This window comes from Elephas maximus, chromosome 17 (assembly GCF_024166365.1).
Source record: "Elephas maximus indicus isolate mEleMax1 chromosome 17, mEleMax1 primary haplotype, whole genome shotgun sequence".
Classification (NCBI taxonomy): Eukaryota; Metazoa; Chordata; class Mammalia; order Proboscidea; family Elephantidae; genus Elephas; species Elephas maximus.
The window spans coordinates 77108018-77124954 of NC_064835.1; the positions used below are offsets into that span (position 1 = coordinate 77108018).

The following is a 16937-nucleotide window of genomic DNA, read 5'->3' on the forward strand; positions in this document are numbered from 1 at the left end:
GAGTCAATTCTGATTCATAGCGAACCCACAGGATAGAGTAGAACTGCCTCACAGGGTTTCCTAGGAGTGACTGATGCAATCGAATTGTTGGCTTTTTGGTTAGCAGCAGAACTCTTAAACACTGTGCCACTAGGGCTCTGAAGTGTTTATATGTACATGTAAATACAGATATGTGTGTACAGGCACATATATTCACTGAAGACACGACTACAGATACCCCTAAGATTTAACTGAACACCTTCTGAGATTGGTTTTCTAGGTTTTAAAGCTTAGGACCCTAGTCTCACTGGACAACTCAGACAACTTACATAATACAGTTCACAAAGTCCATGTTCTGCATCCTAGTGAAGTAAGCAGCATCTGGGGTCTTAAAAGCTTGTAGGCGGCTATCTAGATACAACTATTGGTCTCTACTTGTCATTAGCAAAAGAGTAAGAACGTAACAAAAATGCCAGAGAAGAAGCAAGTCTACGAGGCTGATAGCCTACACGAGCCATGGCCTCATTTACTCTGAGACCAGAAGAACTAGATTGTGCCTGGCTACCACACAGACCTTCTGACTGGGGTCACAATAGATGGTTCTGGATAGAATGGGAGAAAAATGTAGAACGAAATGCAAATTCTTAAAAAAGTCCAGACTAACTGGACCAGCTGAGACCAGAAGACTCCCTGACACTATTGCCCTGAAACACTCTTTAAGCTTTGAATCGAGACTATACCCTGAGATCACCTTGTAGTAAAATAGCAGAGTGGCACAGAAAATAAAGGATATTACCTGTACAGTGGCGTTCTACTAAAAATCCATCTTTATGAGATCAAAAGGTCGACATTTATTCTAAAGCAAAGATGACACAATAAGGAAGTAGGGAAACTAGGTACTAGAAGTGGAACAACTAGAACACAATTAAAAGGGAATGCTGACACATTGTGAAAAATATAATGAATACCACTGAACAATTTGTGTGGAAACTCTCAAACGGGAACCTAACTTCCTATGTAAACTTTCACCAAAAACACAATATTAAAAAAAGACACACACACACAAAAAAAAACAGGAGACAGCCTACAGAACAGGAGAAAATATTTGGGAGCCATAGATTTGAAAAGGGTTTAATATCCAGAATATATAAGCAACTCCTACAACTCAAAGACAAAAGGACAAACAACCCAATTAAAAAATAAGCAAAGAAGGTGAACAGAAATCTCACCAAAGAAGATATACAAACGGCCAATACGTGCATGAAAAAATGCTCAGGACTGTTAGTCATTAGGAAAATACAAATCAAAACTACAATAAGATACCACTTCACACCCACTAGGATGGCTATTATCAGAAAAAAGAAAAATAACAAATGTCGGTGAGGATGTGGAGAAATTGGAACCCTTGTGCATTTCTCGTGTGACATAAAGTGGTGCAGTTGCTATGGAAATCAGTTTGGCAGCTCCTCGGAAAGTGAAACAAAGGAGTACTCTGTGACCCAGCAATTCTACTCCTCGGTACATACTCAACATACCTGAAAGCAGGGACTCAAGCTGATACATGTACACCAGTGTTCACTGCAGTGTTATTCGCAATAGTCAAAAGGTGGAAATACAAGTATCCACTAACCGATAAATGGATAAACGAAATGTGGCATATAAAAGCAGTCCCCGACTTGTGATACAGTTCCGCTCCGATGACCGTTATAAGTTAGTTCTGATATAAGTCGAATACCTCATTTTTTAAAAAACTTTTCATTATTATTGCCTTCTATTATCTGTTTCTTCATAAATCTGACCTTAATTTGTCTTTGGGGATTGGAAACATTACATATAAACTTACAGGTATATTTTAACATTGTATGCAGTACATATTACTACTGATAAGCTGTTAAAAAAAAAGTCATAAATACTGTTTGTCGTAACTCGAATACATCGGAAGTTGGGAACTACCTGTACATACGATGGAATATCATTCTGCCATAAAGAGAAATGAAATTCTGATACATGCTACAACACAGATGAACTCTGAAAACATGCTAAGTGAAATGTCAGACATGAAAGGACAAATATTTTATGATTCCATTTATATGAAATATCTAGATTAGGAAAACACACAGAGACAAATAAAACACTGCACAAATTATGGTTAATAATTATGAACATTTATTGAGAACCAAGAGTATACTGCATTCATTGCTATATAAAAACATAATTATTGATATAGTATTCCTGCCATTAAGCTTACAATCTAAAATGAAATACCTCAAAAAACATCCTTAACTTACAAATGGCTATTTTGGCAAATGGTTGAGGCAAGATAACATTATTTCAGGCACAGTGTTAATAAGGCTTTGAGCATGATCCAAAGAATGTCTTAATTGTACCAAGACGTTATTCTCAATTATATTAGGCTTGCTAAGAAAATGAGCTCTTGGAAATTAAGTGTAAAAAAAAAAATTATTTCAAATTGCCATGTAGGACTTCAAATAAGGAGATGCTAATCGGCATGAGTTTTTCTGCAGCCAGGGTGAGCCCTACAAAACACATTACGAATTAGACCAAGTTTGTCTTCTATTCCATTTATAGCTTTTCGACTTCTTTCTTTCCCACAGGTAAGGGTTCTAACGATGTCCTGTGTCTACAGAAACTACCCTAATATATTAGGGACTCAACAAGTCGAACTTCTAAGAAATACCCATTCACATTTTAAGAGAGGATTGAGCAAAGACAGCACCAGGATCTCTGGCTACAGAAGATGCCTGGCTATGTAAGATAGTTAAGCAAAAGAGCAGAGTTCAGTCCATGCATCTCCAAAGTGGTTAAGAATATAGGTAAAGGCTTTTCTGCTTTGCGTTTCTATGTGGGGGTGAATTTACCATCAAGACCCTATACTATCCTATTTTGCCTATACCCATAGTATAATACTTAATAAATACTTTCAAGATTTTCATTGCTGGTCATATATTAGCTGACAAAGGCACACTGTAGGGATTTTGATTCTTGGTGTCAAATGCAAAGATTGTTTTAAACTACTGAGCACACAGTCTTAAAATACATATTATTTTCAATCATTTATGATAATTCTCTGAATTCTAAAGAATACTAAAAAATAATCTGTTTGAAAACAGGAACAGAATTTACTCTGTAAAGTGCACGCACAAACTTAAAAAAAAAAAAAGCATGCATATAAATATTTTAATGGCAGAGTGGTGGCATCCTGAGATTTCTTAGGGCAAAACAATATTTCGGCAATTTCTGGAAAAACCAGCAGTTTTCCTTTTACAAGTCCATCTTGGTACTTTCTTTTTAAATGATAACATAGCAGCAGCAACATTTTAAAAAATGTTCCTAAAGCTTGCTTTGCATAGCAAGCGTATCCAGAAATAACAGTCCTAAAACTTCAGAGTAAAATTTTTATGAAGTGGAATAATCCACTACTTTTGACCTCAAATTCACACTTTTAATATCCCTCTTCCAATTTAAAAGTCATTTACAGCTCTTATTTATACTAAATAAAATCCAATTAATTATGAGATTTGAAATAGAAATCCTAAAACCATTACATATCAGCATTATTCTCCCTAATTAGATGACAGAATTAATTTCAGTGGGTTTCTCCAAAATACTGAGGGAAAAATAAATAAATATAATCAGCATGGTGATAAACGAATTTGTGTTTACAAATCCCAATCGATGCACTTCTTTTTAGTTGGCATTGTACCAAATAGCCAGAATTCCTGATTACGATATGTCTTTTTCTAAGGCAAGGCAAATGTGATTATGCGTAAAGCACAGATATTAGCGTGGGTTATAAAGGCAATACGAACAATACACATACATACACTTTTTTAAGTGATATATCCAAGCTGCAAAAATTTAATTTCATGTCCTACTGTAAGTCTACATCTGACATTAAACTCAGAAGCATATTTGCTGTCATACATTAAAAAATACTTCATTTTGTCCAATATTGTAAAGTATACTGTATTTTCAAATACCAGGTATAAAATTTTTCCACAAAATTTAAAAAGGCATACTATTAATTAGCTATAACTACCGTTAAGTATTCATATGAAGAGGTTCACAAGAGCAAAATATAAAACTAAGCATAATAATTATTACATGTAACAAAAATGTAACAAAATCAAGTACTTCTGAATATACTTGTTTCTTGTTTTAGTAACCTGTATGTCCTCTTTACAGCTATTAACTTGATGAACATGCTAAGTTTGTGTAAGGTTTGTTTTTCTTGGTGGGTTATTTCTTTCTTGTATTTTCTCCCAGCAGCAGATTGAAGTGATTTTCTTTTGAAAACCAAGTAAAAAAAAAAGTTTATATTGTTTTTTATCTGAGTCATGTAAAAGCTGACTCCTTACTTTCATTCTACCATTTAATTTTTTGGACCTTAATTAACATTTAATCACGTGATTTCCGCTATTACGTATAGTGTGTATGTCAATAAACTGATAAGGATTAACAAAGGCAAATTCTAATTTTGGCTATGTTTTAAATATATGACACACAAACTTTTTTTTTTTCTTTTTTATGAGGAAAAAAAGAGAGAGAGATGAAGAAAACCATTCATTCAAGTCTCCTTCAGTCTCAACTGTTTTGAGATAGTTTTAAATAAAGATGGATCAAGTCAAGTCATGTTGGTGGTTTCTTATCTTTGCATAGAAAGAAAAAAGTGAAATAAAGGCAATTACTTCCTCCCTAAGGTCTCAGCTAGTTTCTTAAGTCTTTTCTTCAGCTCCAGTGGAAACTTCTCATAGCACTTCTTACAGACTGGCTTCATGTCAAACTCCACAAACTTATTCCTAAGGATAATAATAAAAAATAAGTGGAAATGTATTTAAGATAGACATACAAATAACGTGAAGTCATTTTACTGAATTAAATGAAGCTACTATATGATGGCATCTCTATTCATGTTAGTAAGGAATTACAATTCTAATTGCAATTCTTGTCATTGGGGTAGATGTCATAAATTCACAATATCAATTGAAAAAATTCTGTCCTTGTAAATTAGTCCTACATATCTGTATAATGGAAAATGCATATTTTACTCAATTCTAAGTATATAGGGAATCTAAACTAAGTAAAGGAAATCACATTTTCAAGTACCACGAGAACACCTTAAGGAATATGTTTACTTAAAGCAAAGAATCATCTTTTTGTAATGTGAAGACTCCTCTCTTTACTGGAGGCAAAATGATCTTAAGAGTTTAAATTAGGTAGTTTTGAGGTTTCATCTTTCCTAGTATAAGATGATCTGCTTTCCACCCCCAGCAAAACAATGTTTTTCTTAAATCATAACGAGTTATTTCGGTTGTCAGATGGAAAAGGTTGGTAGGAAAGATATGAGAAAGTTTTTAATCCAAATCATTCATTGTTACTTTGTACATGGTAGATGTACAGAGAACCTACCTCCCCTTTTTAAAAGCTACAACCACGGCCATTATCAATTTCTTTGCACAACGGTCCTGGAGAAGACACCTTTTCAGATGGCCTATACTCTTCCTACACTTCTGGAATCGAGGGTCTTTAATTCTTAATTCAGTAAACACATAACTTTATAACCTGTTCATTTTCTCTGAAGTTATATTAGTAAACATATGTTGAACAAGTCTAAGAGGTACATTATCATTTATGAAAAAATGAAAAAATCTGTTATAATTTCAATGCCTTTTAAAAGTATATTAAATTAGAAGACTATAGATTTCAAAATAATCTTAATAGAACAATGTCAATAACAAAGTTAACTCCTAATGACATATCTACAGTGAAAATTCTTTTATTTTAAGGCAACACAACGGGAATTACTTGTCAGCTGTTTTTTACAGGGGCCCTAATGCTAGCAGTAATTAAAATGATGTTATATTTCAAACGGTTCAGGGGGTAGCTTGATTTAATAGCAGCATTGATTTAAATATTTCTCCCAAAAGCTCAGATCAAAAGCTATTAAAACTGTCATTTGTTTATTAAAGAAATAAATTAATACTGCTTTCAGAGGGACTGCTTAGCAAGCCTTCCATAGTTTTAATTTTATATCTGAATTTTAGTTCCTCTTTATCAAAGGGAACATGAAAACTGTAACAATAAAAAATTTTAGAGCTCAGAACACAATGGTAATCATGAGGGGGAAATTATGCTATTAATTCAACAGAATTTCAAAGACTGAAATACTTCCTCTAAAAACTATGAGACCTGAAGAACTGGATGGTGCCTGGCTACCGTTACTGAAACATTTTGACTGAAGATTCTATAGAATAATAACGATCAAAAGGGGGAAACTGCAGAACAGAATTTCAAATTATCACAGACTCCAGACTTTCTGGAGCAATGGAGGCTAGATGAACCCTTGAAACTACTGCCTTCAGATAATCTTGTATATTTTCAATGAACAGCCAACAACAAAAAATACAATAAATTATAAAAAAAATCAGAATTAAAACAGAGTTTGAAGACATCAAGGAAATGAATTCATAAACAGTACCATATGGGCATTTTATGAAATACACATACACCAAAGACGTAGGTGTCTTATTACAGGCATCAGATGAACTTTGCTTAGATACGAAACATGCTGAAGAGGATTTGGTTTAATACAGAATGTGGAACATGTGCGTTTTAAAAACACTTGCAATTTATCAATGAAATGATTTTAGGCAAAAAAAAAAAAAAAAAAAGACTAGGATTTTAAAAGCTCCAGTTACCAAATAAAAATAATTTAAAACTTTCCCCATCATCTAGTAACAGATTGGAATCCTTACCCTGAATCCCTTAAAAAAAAAAAAAAAAGGAAAGAAAGAAAGGGATATCTATACCATACAGTGATTGAAAAAGAACAGGAGGGGAACTCTACTGATTAAGGAAAATATGTGAAGCACGAGCTGATATAAATGTGAACCTTATTCATTTATGCTTTATAATTTTAATAATTATGCAAAAAGACCAACTCTACACATAACAAATACTTGTATTTCAATCTCCGTGAGCTACAAACACATGCAAAAGGAAAAAAAAAGAAACAGAACAAAAACATTCCAGAGGACTAACCAAAGAAGAAAGCAGTGAAAATGATGATAGAAGGGATAGAAAAGTTTACAAACAGACTGGCTTTTTCTTTTTCTGCTTGTCCTTATCCTTTGCTTCTCTCTCTCGTTTGGCAAGTCGCCTCTTAAATTCTTCTGGCATTTTCTCATAACAGTGTTTGCAGACTGGTTTTAGATCAATTTCAACAAACTTATCCCTTTGAGCAGGACAAAGAAATAGAGGAAAGAACGGAATAATTAAAGGAAGTACCTTATTTTCAGAAGGCACGAACAGAAAGAAGAAATACGGAATCAAATAATTCTCTTTTAAAAAATGCTTGCTACACATATTAAAAAAAAAATATTACCCCAAAGTGTTTAGTCTCAGGATTCACGCCAGACTAAACTGCAGTACTTACTTCAGCGTTAACTTAGTGTTGCAGGTAGAACAGGCAAAGCAGTTCACGCACCAGGCTTTATTAAGAGCAGATACCACTGGAGAAAAAGGGAAGAGATTTGGTCACTGGCATGGGAGACCGAAGAAAGTGAAAGTTTCAGCTCTAAAACAGAACTAAAGCTTTTTCCACAAAACTTGGAAGAAATCTTCAAGAGGTTTCCTAGCAAAAGAACCACATAAGTAAAAAGTTCAGAGCCATCAATTAATGGATATTTATTGATTTAACTCAATTTTATTAATGATGCTAAGGCTATTTTTTCAATTATTAAAAAACATTCAAGCACAACTCTGAATTTGACTCCCATGAGTAGAAACTTCTATTTAGGGAAAGTTATCATTGCCTTTTTCAACTTCTACTTGTCATTCAAGTTTTTTGCCTTTGACTATCCTGCGAGGAATAGAAATGGTGTGCACCATGTCTTTTCACCGAAGAGTGCATCTTCTCAGTCCTGCCGATGAGGCCGATGCATGTGGAGTATGCATCAGGTCATGCGGATTAGCTTTTCTGGCACAGTGCTTGCCTACCAGCTACTCTCTACTGTACTGATGTTCCTACTGCCACTTGCCCGACAGAGAAACATTAACTAGACAGACAATTTTAACAATTCAGACGTTAACTTGTTGGCACATAGGAATCTTTCCTCCAAAGCTGACAATAAGAAATTACCATCCTTCGACATCTTCTTTCACCTGGCAACTGTCTGTTGCAAGTAGGAGGGAGTTTTATTTTTAATGGCACTAAAATACTGCCTTCCTGAACTAGTTCTTTTGCAAATTGCATTAAGGCACTGTTTCAGAAACTATTTCCTGAGTTAGGTGATGTCTGCTGAGAACTATAAAGCCTGCTGAAAACAGGAATGCTTAACATGTTGCCAGGAAGTTTCTGGCAGAATTGTATTAGCCACTATTTGCAAACACAGCTGCTTCCCCTCTGTTCCAGTCAATCGGCCCTGCCTAATTATCACAGGACAAGGGTGATAAACACTAGAAATTCCTACAGATGACTGCCAGGTTTTAGTATCTACAAGGCTAAACATTCTTCCTAACTATCACAGTAGATGAAAACTGTTCCTAATAAACACTGATCTGTTGTAACTTTCACATTATCTAATTCCAGGGACTAGAAACAAAAACAGGTCGCAGGACACAGTTGGTGGTAACCAAAAAAAAAAAACCAAACCAAGTGCTGTTGAGTCGATTCTGACTCATAGCAACCCTACAGGACACAGTAGAAGTGCCCCTTAGAGTTTCCAAGGAGCACCTGGTAGATTCGAACTGCCGACTCTTTGGTTTGCAGCCGTATCACTTAACCACTACACCACCAGGGTTTCAGCTCCCTCAATTCCCAGCGTAAGAGCCCTGTGGTGCTGGGGAGCAGAGGAGAGTCCACAGCAACACGACAGTCTGGGGCTTCCATGGTGGCGATCCTGACTAGAATTCTTACTGCCAGAGCCTAGTTCCTCTCAAACCCCGTGCCTATGGATCCACGGTAATCACCTGAGAGCAATGCGGTATCATATGTGGAACCCGCGTTTTGAGTCACAGTCTTAGACTGCACTTGAAATGCTCAACATGAACTTAAAGTATTATCATAAATGAAGAATAAGCCCAGCTTTTCAGATATTATAATCTCATTGCTACAGATTACTTGGGAAATACACCAAAGAAAGAGAATTGTCTTCTTTGGCATATTTTAAAACAGAATTCAAGTCACTGATAATGCTCCCACTGCAAAAAATAGCAACCGTCAACCTTTTTCAATTTTCACATTACGCAAGTGTTTTTGTGCCAAAATGTCATATGAAATCCACACAGATACTTACCATCACCTTCAATAACACGGTTACAGTGGAAACAAACATCACCAAATAGCTGAAAAAAGAAAAAAAAAAATGTTCAATTTTAGAACACTGAATATTTAATGTAATTTCAGTTCATTCTCTCACTTAAAAACAAATAGCTGGCTGGAGCTGGCTACTGAAAACCAGTTTAGCAATGGTAAATTAGTAAAGTTCATTGAGTAGATTTTACTTCTTACGGTGAAAATCTACTTTTCCTCACTTAAAAAACAGCTATCTAGAGGACATTTGAGCATCTAAGTAAGTACAGGCATGAATTATTGACTGACTGTTCAAAAATACAAGAACTTGCAAGTTCATATGGTGAAGACATAAACACACAGAATGTTGAGGGTCAACTAAGAGTGGATGGAATGCAAGAGTTGGAAAACGATCATTTTCCAACCCGCAGTGTAAAGACGAGATCAGGCAAGACTCATCAATGGGTGCTAAATCTATGGGGGGATTTTGATGAGGAACAGGGTACCTGCTTGGACTTACAACGACTGCCCACATATTGCTTATTAGTTGCAAGGGAAGGGGAAAACAGCAATTATACAGTGGTGATCAGAGAACACCTTGACTGGGTTATGACCACTCAGGGACAGATGGACAGTGTGCCCCCAGGTGTGATACACTGAGAACACAACCTCACCTATGCAGTAGTGCAGCCTTGAATGCATAACCTCAACCTAATCACGAAGAAACATCAGACAAGCCCCCCAAAGAGAAGCATTCTATTAAAAAGGGGGAGAGGGGAAGGAATCTGGGTTCTTCAAAAATGCCCATGCTGTAAAAAACAAAGAAAGCTCTAGAAGTGTTCCCAGCTGAAGGAGGCTAGAGAGACATGACAGCCCCAGACTGGATCCAGTACTGCAGCAGGCAATAAACACTGTAAGGACATTATTGGGTCAAGTGACAAAAGTGGGATATGAACAACAGATTCAAGTGTTGTATCAATACTGACAACTGTTCTGCGGTTCTGTAACAGAGTACCCATATTCTTGGGAAATACACACTGAAGTAGTTAGGGGTAAAGGCCACGAGGTGTGTAATATGTAACTTACCATCAAATGCCTCAGAAAAAAACATTCTGTGTTTGTATACATGTGCATTTATACGTGTGTGTTTATAGAGAGTGAGCCATACAAACGAGGAAGCAAATGGTGAACCTGAGTAAAAGCTATGTAGGTATTCTTTTTATTTTTATTCTGCAACTTCTCCGTGAGTCTGAAATTATTTCCAAATAAAAACTTAGAAGCAAATCCCGAAAGACCAATGTACATTTTCTAAGAGACTTCCTTGTGGCTAAAATATTGAGAAACTCAAACTCATAAAAGTTTATCTAACATCCAATGAGTCCAATTGATACCTGGTTATAGTGGGTCTCACAATATGCCAGGCCCTTCCTCTCATAATGGCGATGTCCAAGAAATGGCTTTTCACACTTGGCACAAACAAAATGCTGGAAAAAAAAAATTGCTATAGGTCATTTTTGATTTGCCGTATTTTTTTTTACTTATTGAAATAAAACTCCAAAATTAAAATATTCTCAGAGAAACCAAAAACCAAAACCAAACCCATTGCCATCGAGTCGATTCCGACTCATCGCGACCCTATAGGACAGAGTAGAACTGCCCCATAGAGTTTCCAAGGAGCACCTGGCGGATTTGAACTGCCGACCCTTTGGTTAGCAGCCATAGCACTTAACCACCACACCAGCAGGGTTTCCATTCTCAGAGAAGATACATGAAAGTTTGAGGTAGTAATTTCATTTGGCCATAGGTAATCCCTCTAACACTTTTACAGTCTTAACTCAGGTATCTGTGAGTCTCTGATAGGCTACTTTGAGACAAAGCCTACTCAAACAACATAGAATAGAGAAGAGATGACCATCTCAGAAGCATCCAAAAGGCAGGGGCTAGCACTGGATATGGACCATGACACTTTTTACATTAATAACAATTTAAGAACTGAAGCATTAATAACAATTTAAGAACTGAAGTGCACATCACATATCATTACTGAGTCCACAAAAACAGTGTGCCTTCTATATTCTTAATTTTCTACAAAATTAGTTCCCTTAAAATGTCCATATTTAACCTTCAGAATACGCTAATCTTGTCAGTACACCTGAACCATGGAGAGCCAAAACTGAGTGGTTACACCTATACCATGTGTATCCCTGGGTGGTGCAAACGGTGAAGCACTTGACCATTAGCTGAAAGGTTGGTAGTTCAAACCCACCCAGTGGCACCCTGGAATACGAGCCTGGCGATCTGCTTCTACAAGGTCACAGCCTTGAAAACCCTATGGAGCAGTTCTACTCTGCACATATCGGGTCATCATAAGTCAGAATTTTTATGATGGCAACTAACAACAACCCTGACACCATTGAGAACTCACCTCGACGTGCCACTGCTTGCCCATGGCATTTACCACGCGCCCTTCAATGGGCCGTCGACAAGCACCACAGATGGGGACCCCCATTTTATCGTGGCACGGCAAGCAGTACAGTTCCCCTTTCAGCTCCCGGGCATCAGCAGTCAGCTCCTTCCTGTCCCACAAGGAAAATATCCATTTGAATAATACTACCAAGACAGTGCCAAAACAGGCAACCAATTTGGCTACCACAGCTTTTTAGGTTTTTAAAGAAATTAGTACAACAATACCTGATACCTCTTTTTCCCCCCAAAAGAGGTAAGCGGAGTAAACAGAATTAACAGACTTGAATAGGTTTCAGATTGCTAACAAAATATAGCTCTTTCGTTACCACTGGATTGCTGGGGTATCAGCCACTTTTTATGCCTCTGAAGCGCAGAGGTAAGGCGTTTTTCCGATTGTAATGCATGTAGGGTTAAGGTGGGTCCCTTTTGAAACGTGTGAAGCTCAGCAGACTGGAGGTGGAGCCTCACTGTTGTGTAGGCTGAGCATTCTATTGGGTGATGCTTCCTAGTTTTGTAAACTTTTGCCTTTTTTCCCTTTATTTCTGTGAGATAAGGCTTGCAAACAATTATGGCTTTCCTGTGCAAAAGTTAGGGAGCCCTGATGGGTTTGATTTTTCTGTGATACTTGGAGAACTAAAGGTTCCCCATGCAACCTAAGAGAAAAAGGCGCCTGCAATAAATTATTTATACAGCTCTTCCTAATACACTGTCACACCATAAATCGGTGGCACCACAGTGTCACTTGCCTCATTAATGGCTTGTTATCACCAGATCATATTTCTCCAAGTCTCTAATACCAACCAAAAATTTAAACACACTCAATTAGTAAGCACTTATTCCAATGCTGAAAACACGTCATCCAAAAGAAAAAAATGAGAAAAACGCAGTAATATTATATAATACGAAATAATAATATTGTATAATAATAAGATTCGAGAATAAGTCAGATACATAAAATCACACTGGTCATATTTATTTTCTTGTCACATTATCACATTACCTTTTTAGCCATTAATTCTCAGTAAAAAGCTAGAGCAGAATAGTTAGAGTGCTGAGGGTCGACTGAGTGATACTGACTTTCCCAACTAACTGAGCAGTTTGGAAACTAGTTCCATTTACTAACGATTATTTAAATTGTTACAAGCTGTTAGGAACAGTTAGGGTAGGAGAAAATAAACAAATGAAATTCCTCCAATTTTCCTTCTCCAAATGTTTAAGTTAGCTATTATTTTTAGTCTCCTGGATCATCAAACATTTAGAAGAGATGGTCTCATTTAGCCAGACAGACCTGTTTGAATTTCATTTGTTTTGAATAATTCTGAAAGAAACGCTAATGAAAAATGGAAAGAGAAAAATCCCACAGGGGTGAGGAAGGGCAAGAAAACTAGATAAGGGACAAACTTTTCATTCCATCAGAAAGGATGACGTGGCTATACTTCTACCACAAGACTATTTTCTTACATCTTGAGCTTATGTTTTCTCCTGCTTCCCCAATACAATTTAGCATATACATACCTCACATTAACTCCACCTTTTCCCATTAAAGGTTTATACTACATAACAAATTCAGAAAATCATACCCTAAGAATTTATCATGGGTTCTTAAAGACCAAAAAAAATTTTATATCTCTTTAGATACAAATCAAGCAAAACTAAATAAAGGAAATTTAAGATATTTTTAAAATATCACCCTAATTATAACTACAGAAGTCACATATGTACAGAGATAAGAACAAGGTTCTTTTTTTTTTTAATTGGACCCTGTGCTGAAAAAATACAGTGATAAAAGACAGTGTCTGCAGTAACTGGGGGAATTTTAATATGGACTGAATATATAATGACATTACAGAATTAATGGTCATTTTTGTAGCTATGAAAGGGTATTGTGATTCTAGAGAAGAATGCCCGTGTTCTTGGGAGATGCATGCTGAAGGTCAGCCATGGTGTCGGCAACTCGCTTTCGAACTGTTCAACATACAATTTTACAGGTATGTGTGTACGTGTACGCAGACAGAGAGAGAGCACACACACTCCAATGTGGCAAAATATTAACTGGTAAAACTAGGTGAAGGTCATACAGGGTGTTCATTATGCTATTCTCTTGACTTTTCCATAGATTTAAAAGTTTCCACATTAAAAGCTGGAGAAAACAGAAATATCTAAGTGTGGTTTGCTGGAGGACCAGAAATAGAGATAAATGTGGTCTTTTATTTCCAGGGCTTGTGCAGTGAAGGAAGGTAAGAAGCCATCATACCCGCAGTTGGCACAGTTGAAATGATCTGGATGGTAAGGGTCATTCTTAAATATCAGCGGTTGTTCATCAATGATGGCATGACATTTCTGGCAAATGTACTTCCCGAGGCCTCTGGCTTTCTCACGATTATGACACGGGCGACACAGATGTCTAAGAAGAACAAAAACTTGTTTAGAAACTTAAATCTAAAATCTAAGGTTTTTCTTCCTCATAACTAAAAAGAAACATCTTTCCACTTCTCTAGAAAGAAACGAAAGAACTCATTTCTTAAAAAGTTACTGCCACGCTTAACAGGGCAGAACCAAGCTACTACTTTTTACAAAAAACAGTATTTAAACGTCCATCTGAGTTAGGCTGCATTAACCCCAGTATAATAATAACAAAATACTAGAGTGATAATTAAAATTCATCTAAACAAGTTATAAAAAGTCTAAGGATATAAACAGTATTTGCAAAAATAACCTTCTAAGCAATTATTCCGACCCTGATAATCTGACCGGTTTTCAAGCAACTCCATCTTATATACCTATCTCCAATTTGGCAGCCAATGAATGCATCTAGACCCAAAAAAACCAAACCTGTTGCTGTTGAGTCGATTCCAACTCACAGTGACCCTACAGGACAGAGTAGAACTGCCCCACAGGGCTCCCAAGGAGCGACTGATGGATTCAAACTGCTGACCTTTTGTTCAGCAGCCGAGTTCTTAACCAGAGCACCACCAGGCCTCCAACAGTCACGCCCTAGTGTACAAAATTCTAGGCCCTTTCTAGTAGACATAACATAAGGCAACATACTGCTGTTTGTGAGTTCCTAAACCCTAAATTCAGTATCTTAGAGCACTGCCTTACAATGCCAGAGGGAAAAGAGGCATGGCCTCACACAGTCACTCTATCCACCCACATTTGACAAGAATGAAAACCTCCTACCTCCCTGCATTCTTGACAAACCCAATATCTGCCAAAATTTCCTCACAAATGTCACAGCGGAAACACTCGGGATGCCAGCTGTTATTCATAGCTTTAATAACTCGGCCAATGATGAATTCACCTGTGCAGAAAGAGCACATAAAAGATGTCGAGTACGGGGAAAAAAACATTAGGAAAAAAAAAATGTTTACATCTTTTTCCACAAATATGGACTTTTTATGTATGCAACTACCAGAGTAAGTGATACATTTGAAAAAAAAAAAAAAAAGCCTTTTAATTTCATCTAAGCTTTATAACCCCCCCACCCCGCAAAGCCATATTTTTGGGCTATCTTGTAAAATTTCTAAGTCTGGCTTTCCTTTGTAAACCTATGTACTGGGGCTTTTTTTTTTTTTTTTTTTGAGCTTCAAGTGAACGTTTACAAATCAAGTCAGTCTGTCACTTATAAGTTTATATACACCTTATACCATACTCCCACTTGCTCTCCCCCCCAATAAGTCAGCCCTTCCAGTCTCTCGTGACAATTTTGCCAGCTTCCAACTCTCTCTACCTTCCCATCCCGCCTCCAGACAGGAGATGCCAACACAGTCTCAAGTGTCCACCTGATACAAATAGCTCACTCTTCATCAGCATCTCTCTCCTACCCACTGTCCAGTCCCTTCCATGTCTGATGAGTTGTCTTCGGGAATGGTTCCTGTCCTGGGCCAACAGAAGGTTTGGGGACCATGACCACCAGGATTCCTCTGTACTGGGGCTTTTTTTAAATGCCTTTTGGTTCTTTCCAGTCATTGTCAACACAGACAATTGAAATCTATAGTACATTTTCTTGTAACCCATATTTAATTTCTTCTTTCATTAAACCTTTAGAATGTTCTAGTTTCTCTAATCTCTGGCAACCTTCTAGTAGAGCTGTTAGCAACCAGTGAAGGGGCTAAAAGGCAAGCAAGTCAGGCACAGATACCACACACTGCAACCCCAAGCATCTTAAGCACCTCATTGACTGTCCTCCCCTCTCTTTCCTTTGCAAACCCAAAAACAAATAGGTAAGGGTTCCATTAACAGGGGAAAGTTCCAGAAGATCAACTGACAGAGGTCCTAGTTAGTTCCTAAATGCCTTTACACTAGATGTCCTTAAAAAATAAATTTTCTCCAGGTTTTGATACTCTTTCAGTTTGTTGTATATTAACAACAGGGAAGGGGACTGATAAAGTACCTCACAATTATTTTTAATGATCACCAAAAATCATTGTTACCACTGACACTTAATAGTGTTAAATCATTTATTTTGGCATTTATGACTTTACATTCAGTAGTAAAACTTACCACACTGATGGCAGCAAGGAGCAAAAAGCATCTGAAAATCATGTTCACAATACTTCCTTCCTTCAAACTGAAATAAAAAGTACCATCAACTTATAATATGAAATAATCACAGAATGAGTATGATTATTTTCTTGAGACATACAGGAAAGATGTTTTGGGATAAGAACTCTGCCCTAAGAATTTATAACTCTGCTGGGCCTTTGAAAAGCAGGTATACCTTTGTACCTTTCTATGTACCTGCATGTTGTTGCAGGGAAGAGACGCTGAACAAGTTGAGACTGGAACTCATATTATGCTTCCAAACTATTGCGACTTCGCCCCTAACGACACTTGATCGTTTTTTGGTTCACAAACACTCTCTTTAAGACTCTGATGCGGGCTATGGGCCTCTCTCCCCAGAAAATATGCACACACACACACACACAATTTTGCACGCAGTTTTGGAGGGTTCATAAATACACCCTGAAATGCCTCTAGGTTGCCATACTAAGAGTTTCTATTATCTGCATTTAAATCGTTAGATGAAAGATACAGTTAATAACATTCAGCAGGACCCTTCTAAGTGTCTCTCTGTGGAGGTGAGGGAGAGGAGTGGTACAACTGGGAGGGGGTGGGGGGCGGCAGTAGATTAATAGAATCTGAGAGACACTAAAAGGCAAAGAAAGAATGGCATGAG

At 37.0% G+C, this 16937-nt stretch overlaps 1 protein-coding gene across 8 annotated transcripts in view; it reads right to left on the reverse strand.

The window, feature by feature from the left end:
• Positions 1–2133: 2133 nt before the first annotated feature.
• Positions 2134–16937, reverse strand: part of LIMS1 (LIM zinc finger domain containing 1) — a 158706-nt gene continuing 143902 nt past the window's right edge. For 6 of the 8 annotated variants that reach the window (XM_049857107.1, XM_049857106.1, XM_049857108.1 and 3 more), the window contains 8 exons: positions 16262–16328; positions 14939–15059; positions 14013–14162; positions 11718–11868; positions 10684–10776; positions 9297–9345; positions 7436–7511; positions 2134–4799 (listed from right to left, as the gene is read on the reverse strand). In XM_049857107.1, the coding sequence (XP_049713064.1) occupies positions 4685–4799; positions 7436–7511; positions 9297–9345; positions 10684–10776; positions 11718–11868; positions 14013–14162; positions 14939–15059; positions 16262–16328 (822 nt within the window). In that variant the 3' untranslated portion in view covers positions 2134–4684. The other 2 variants (XM_049857110.1, XM_049857109.1) reach the window with 2 other exon arrangements.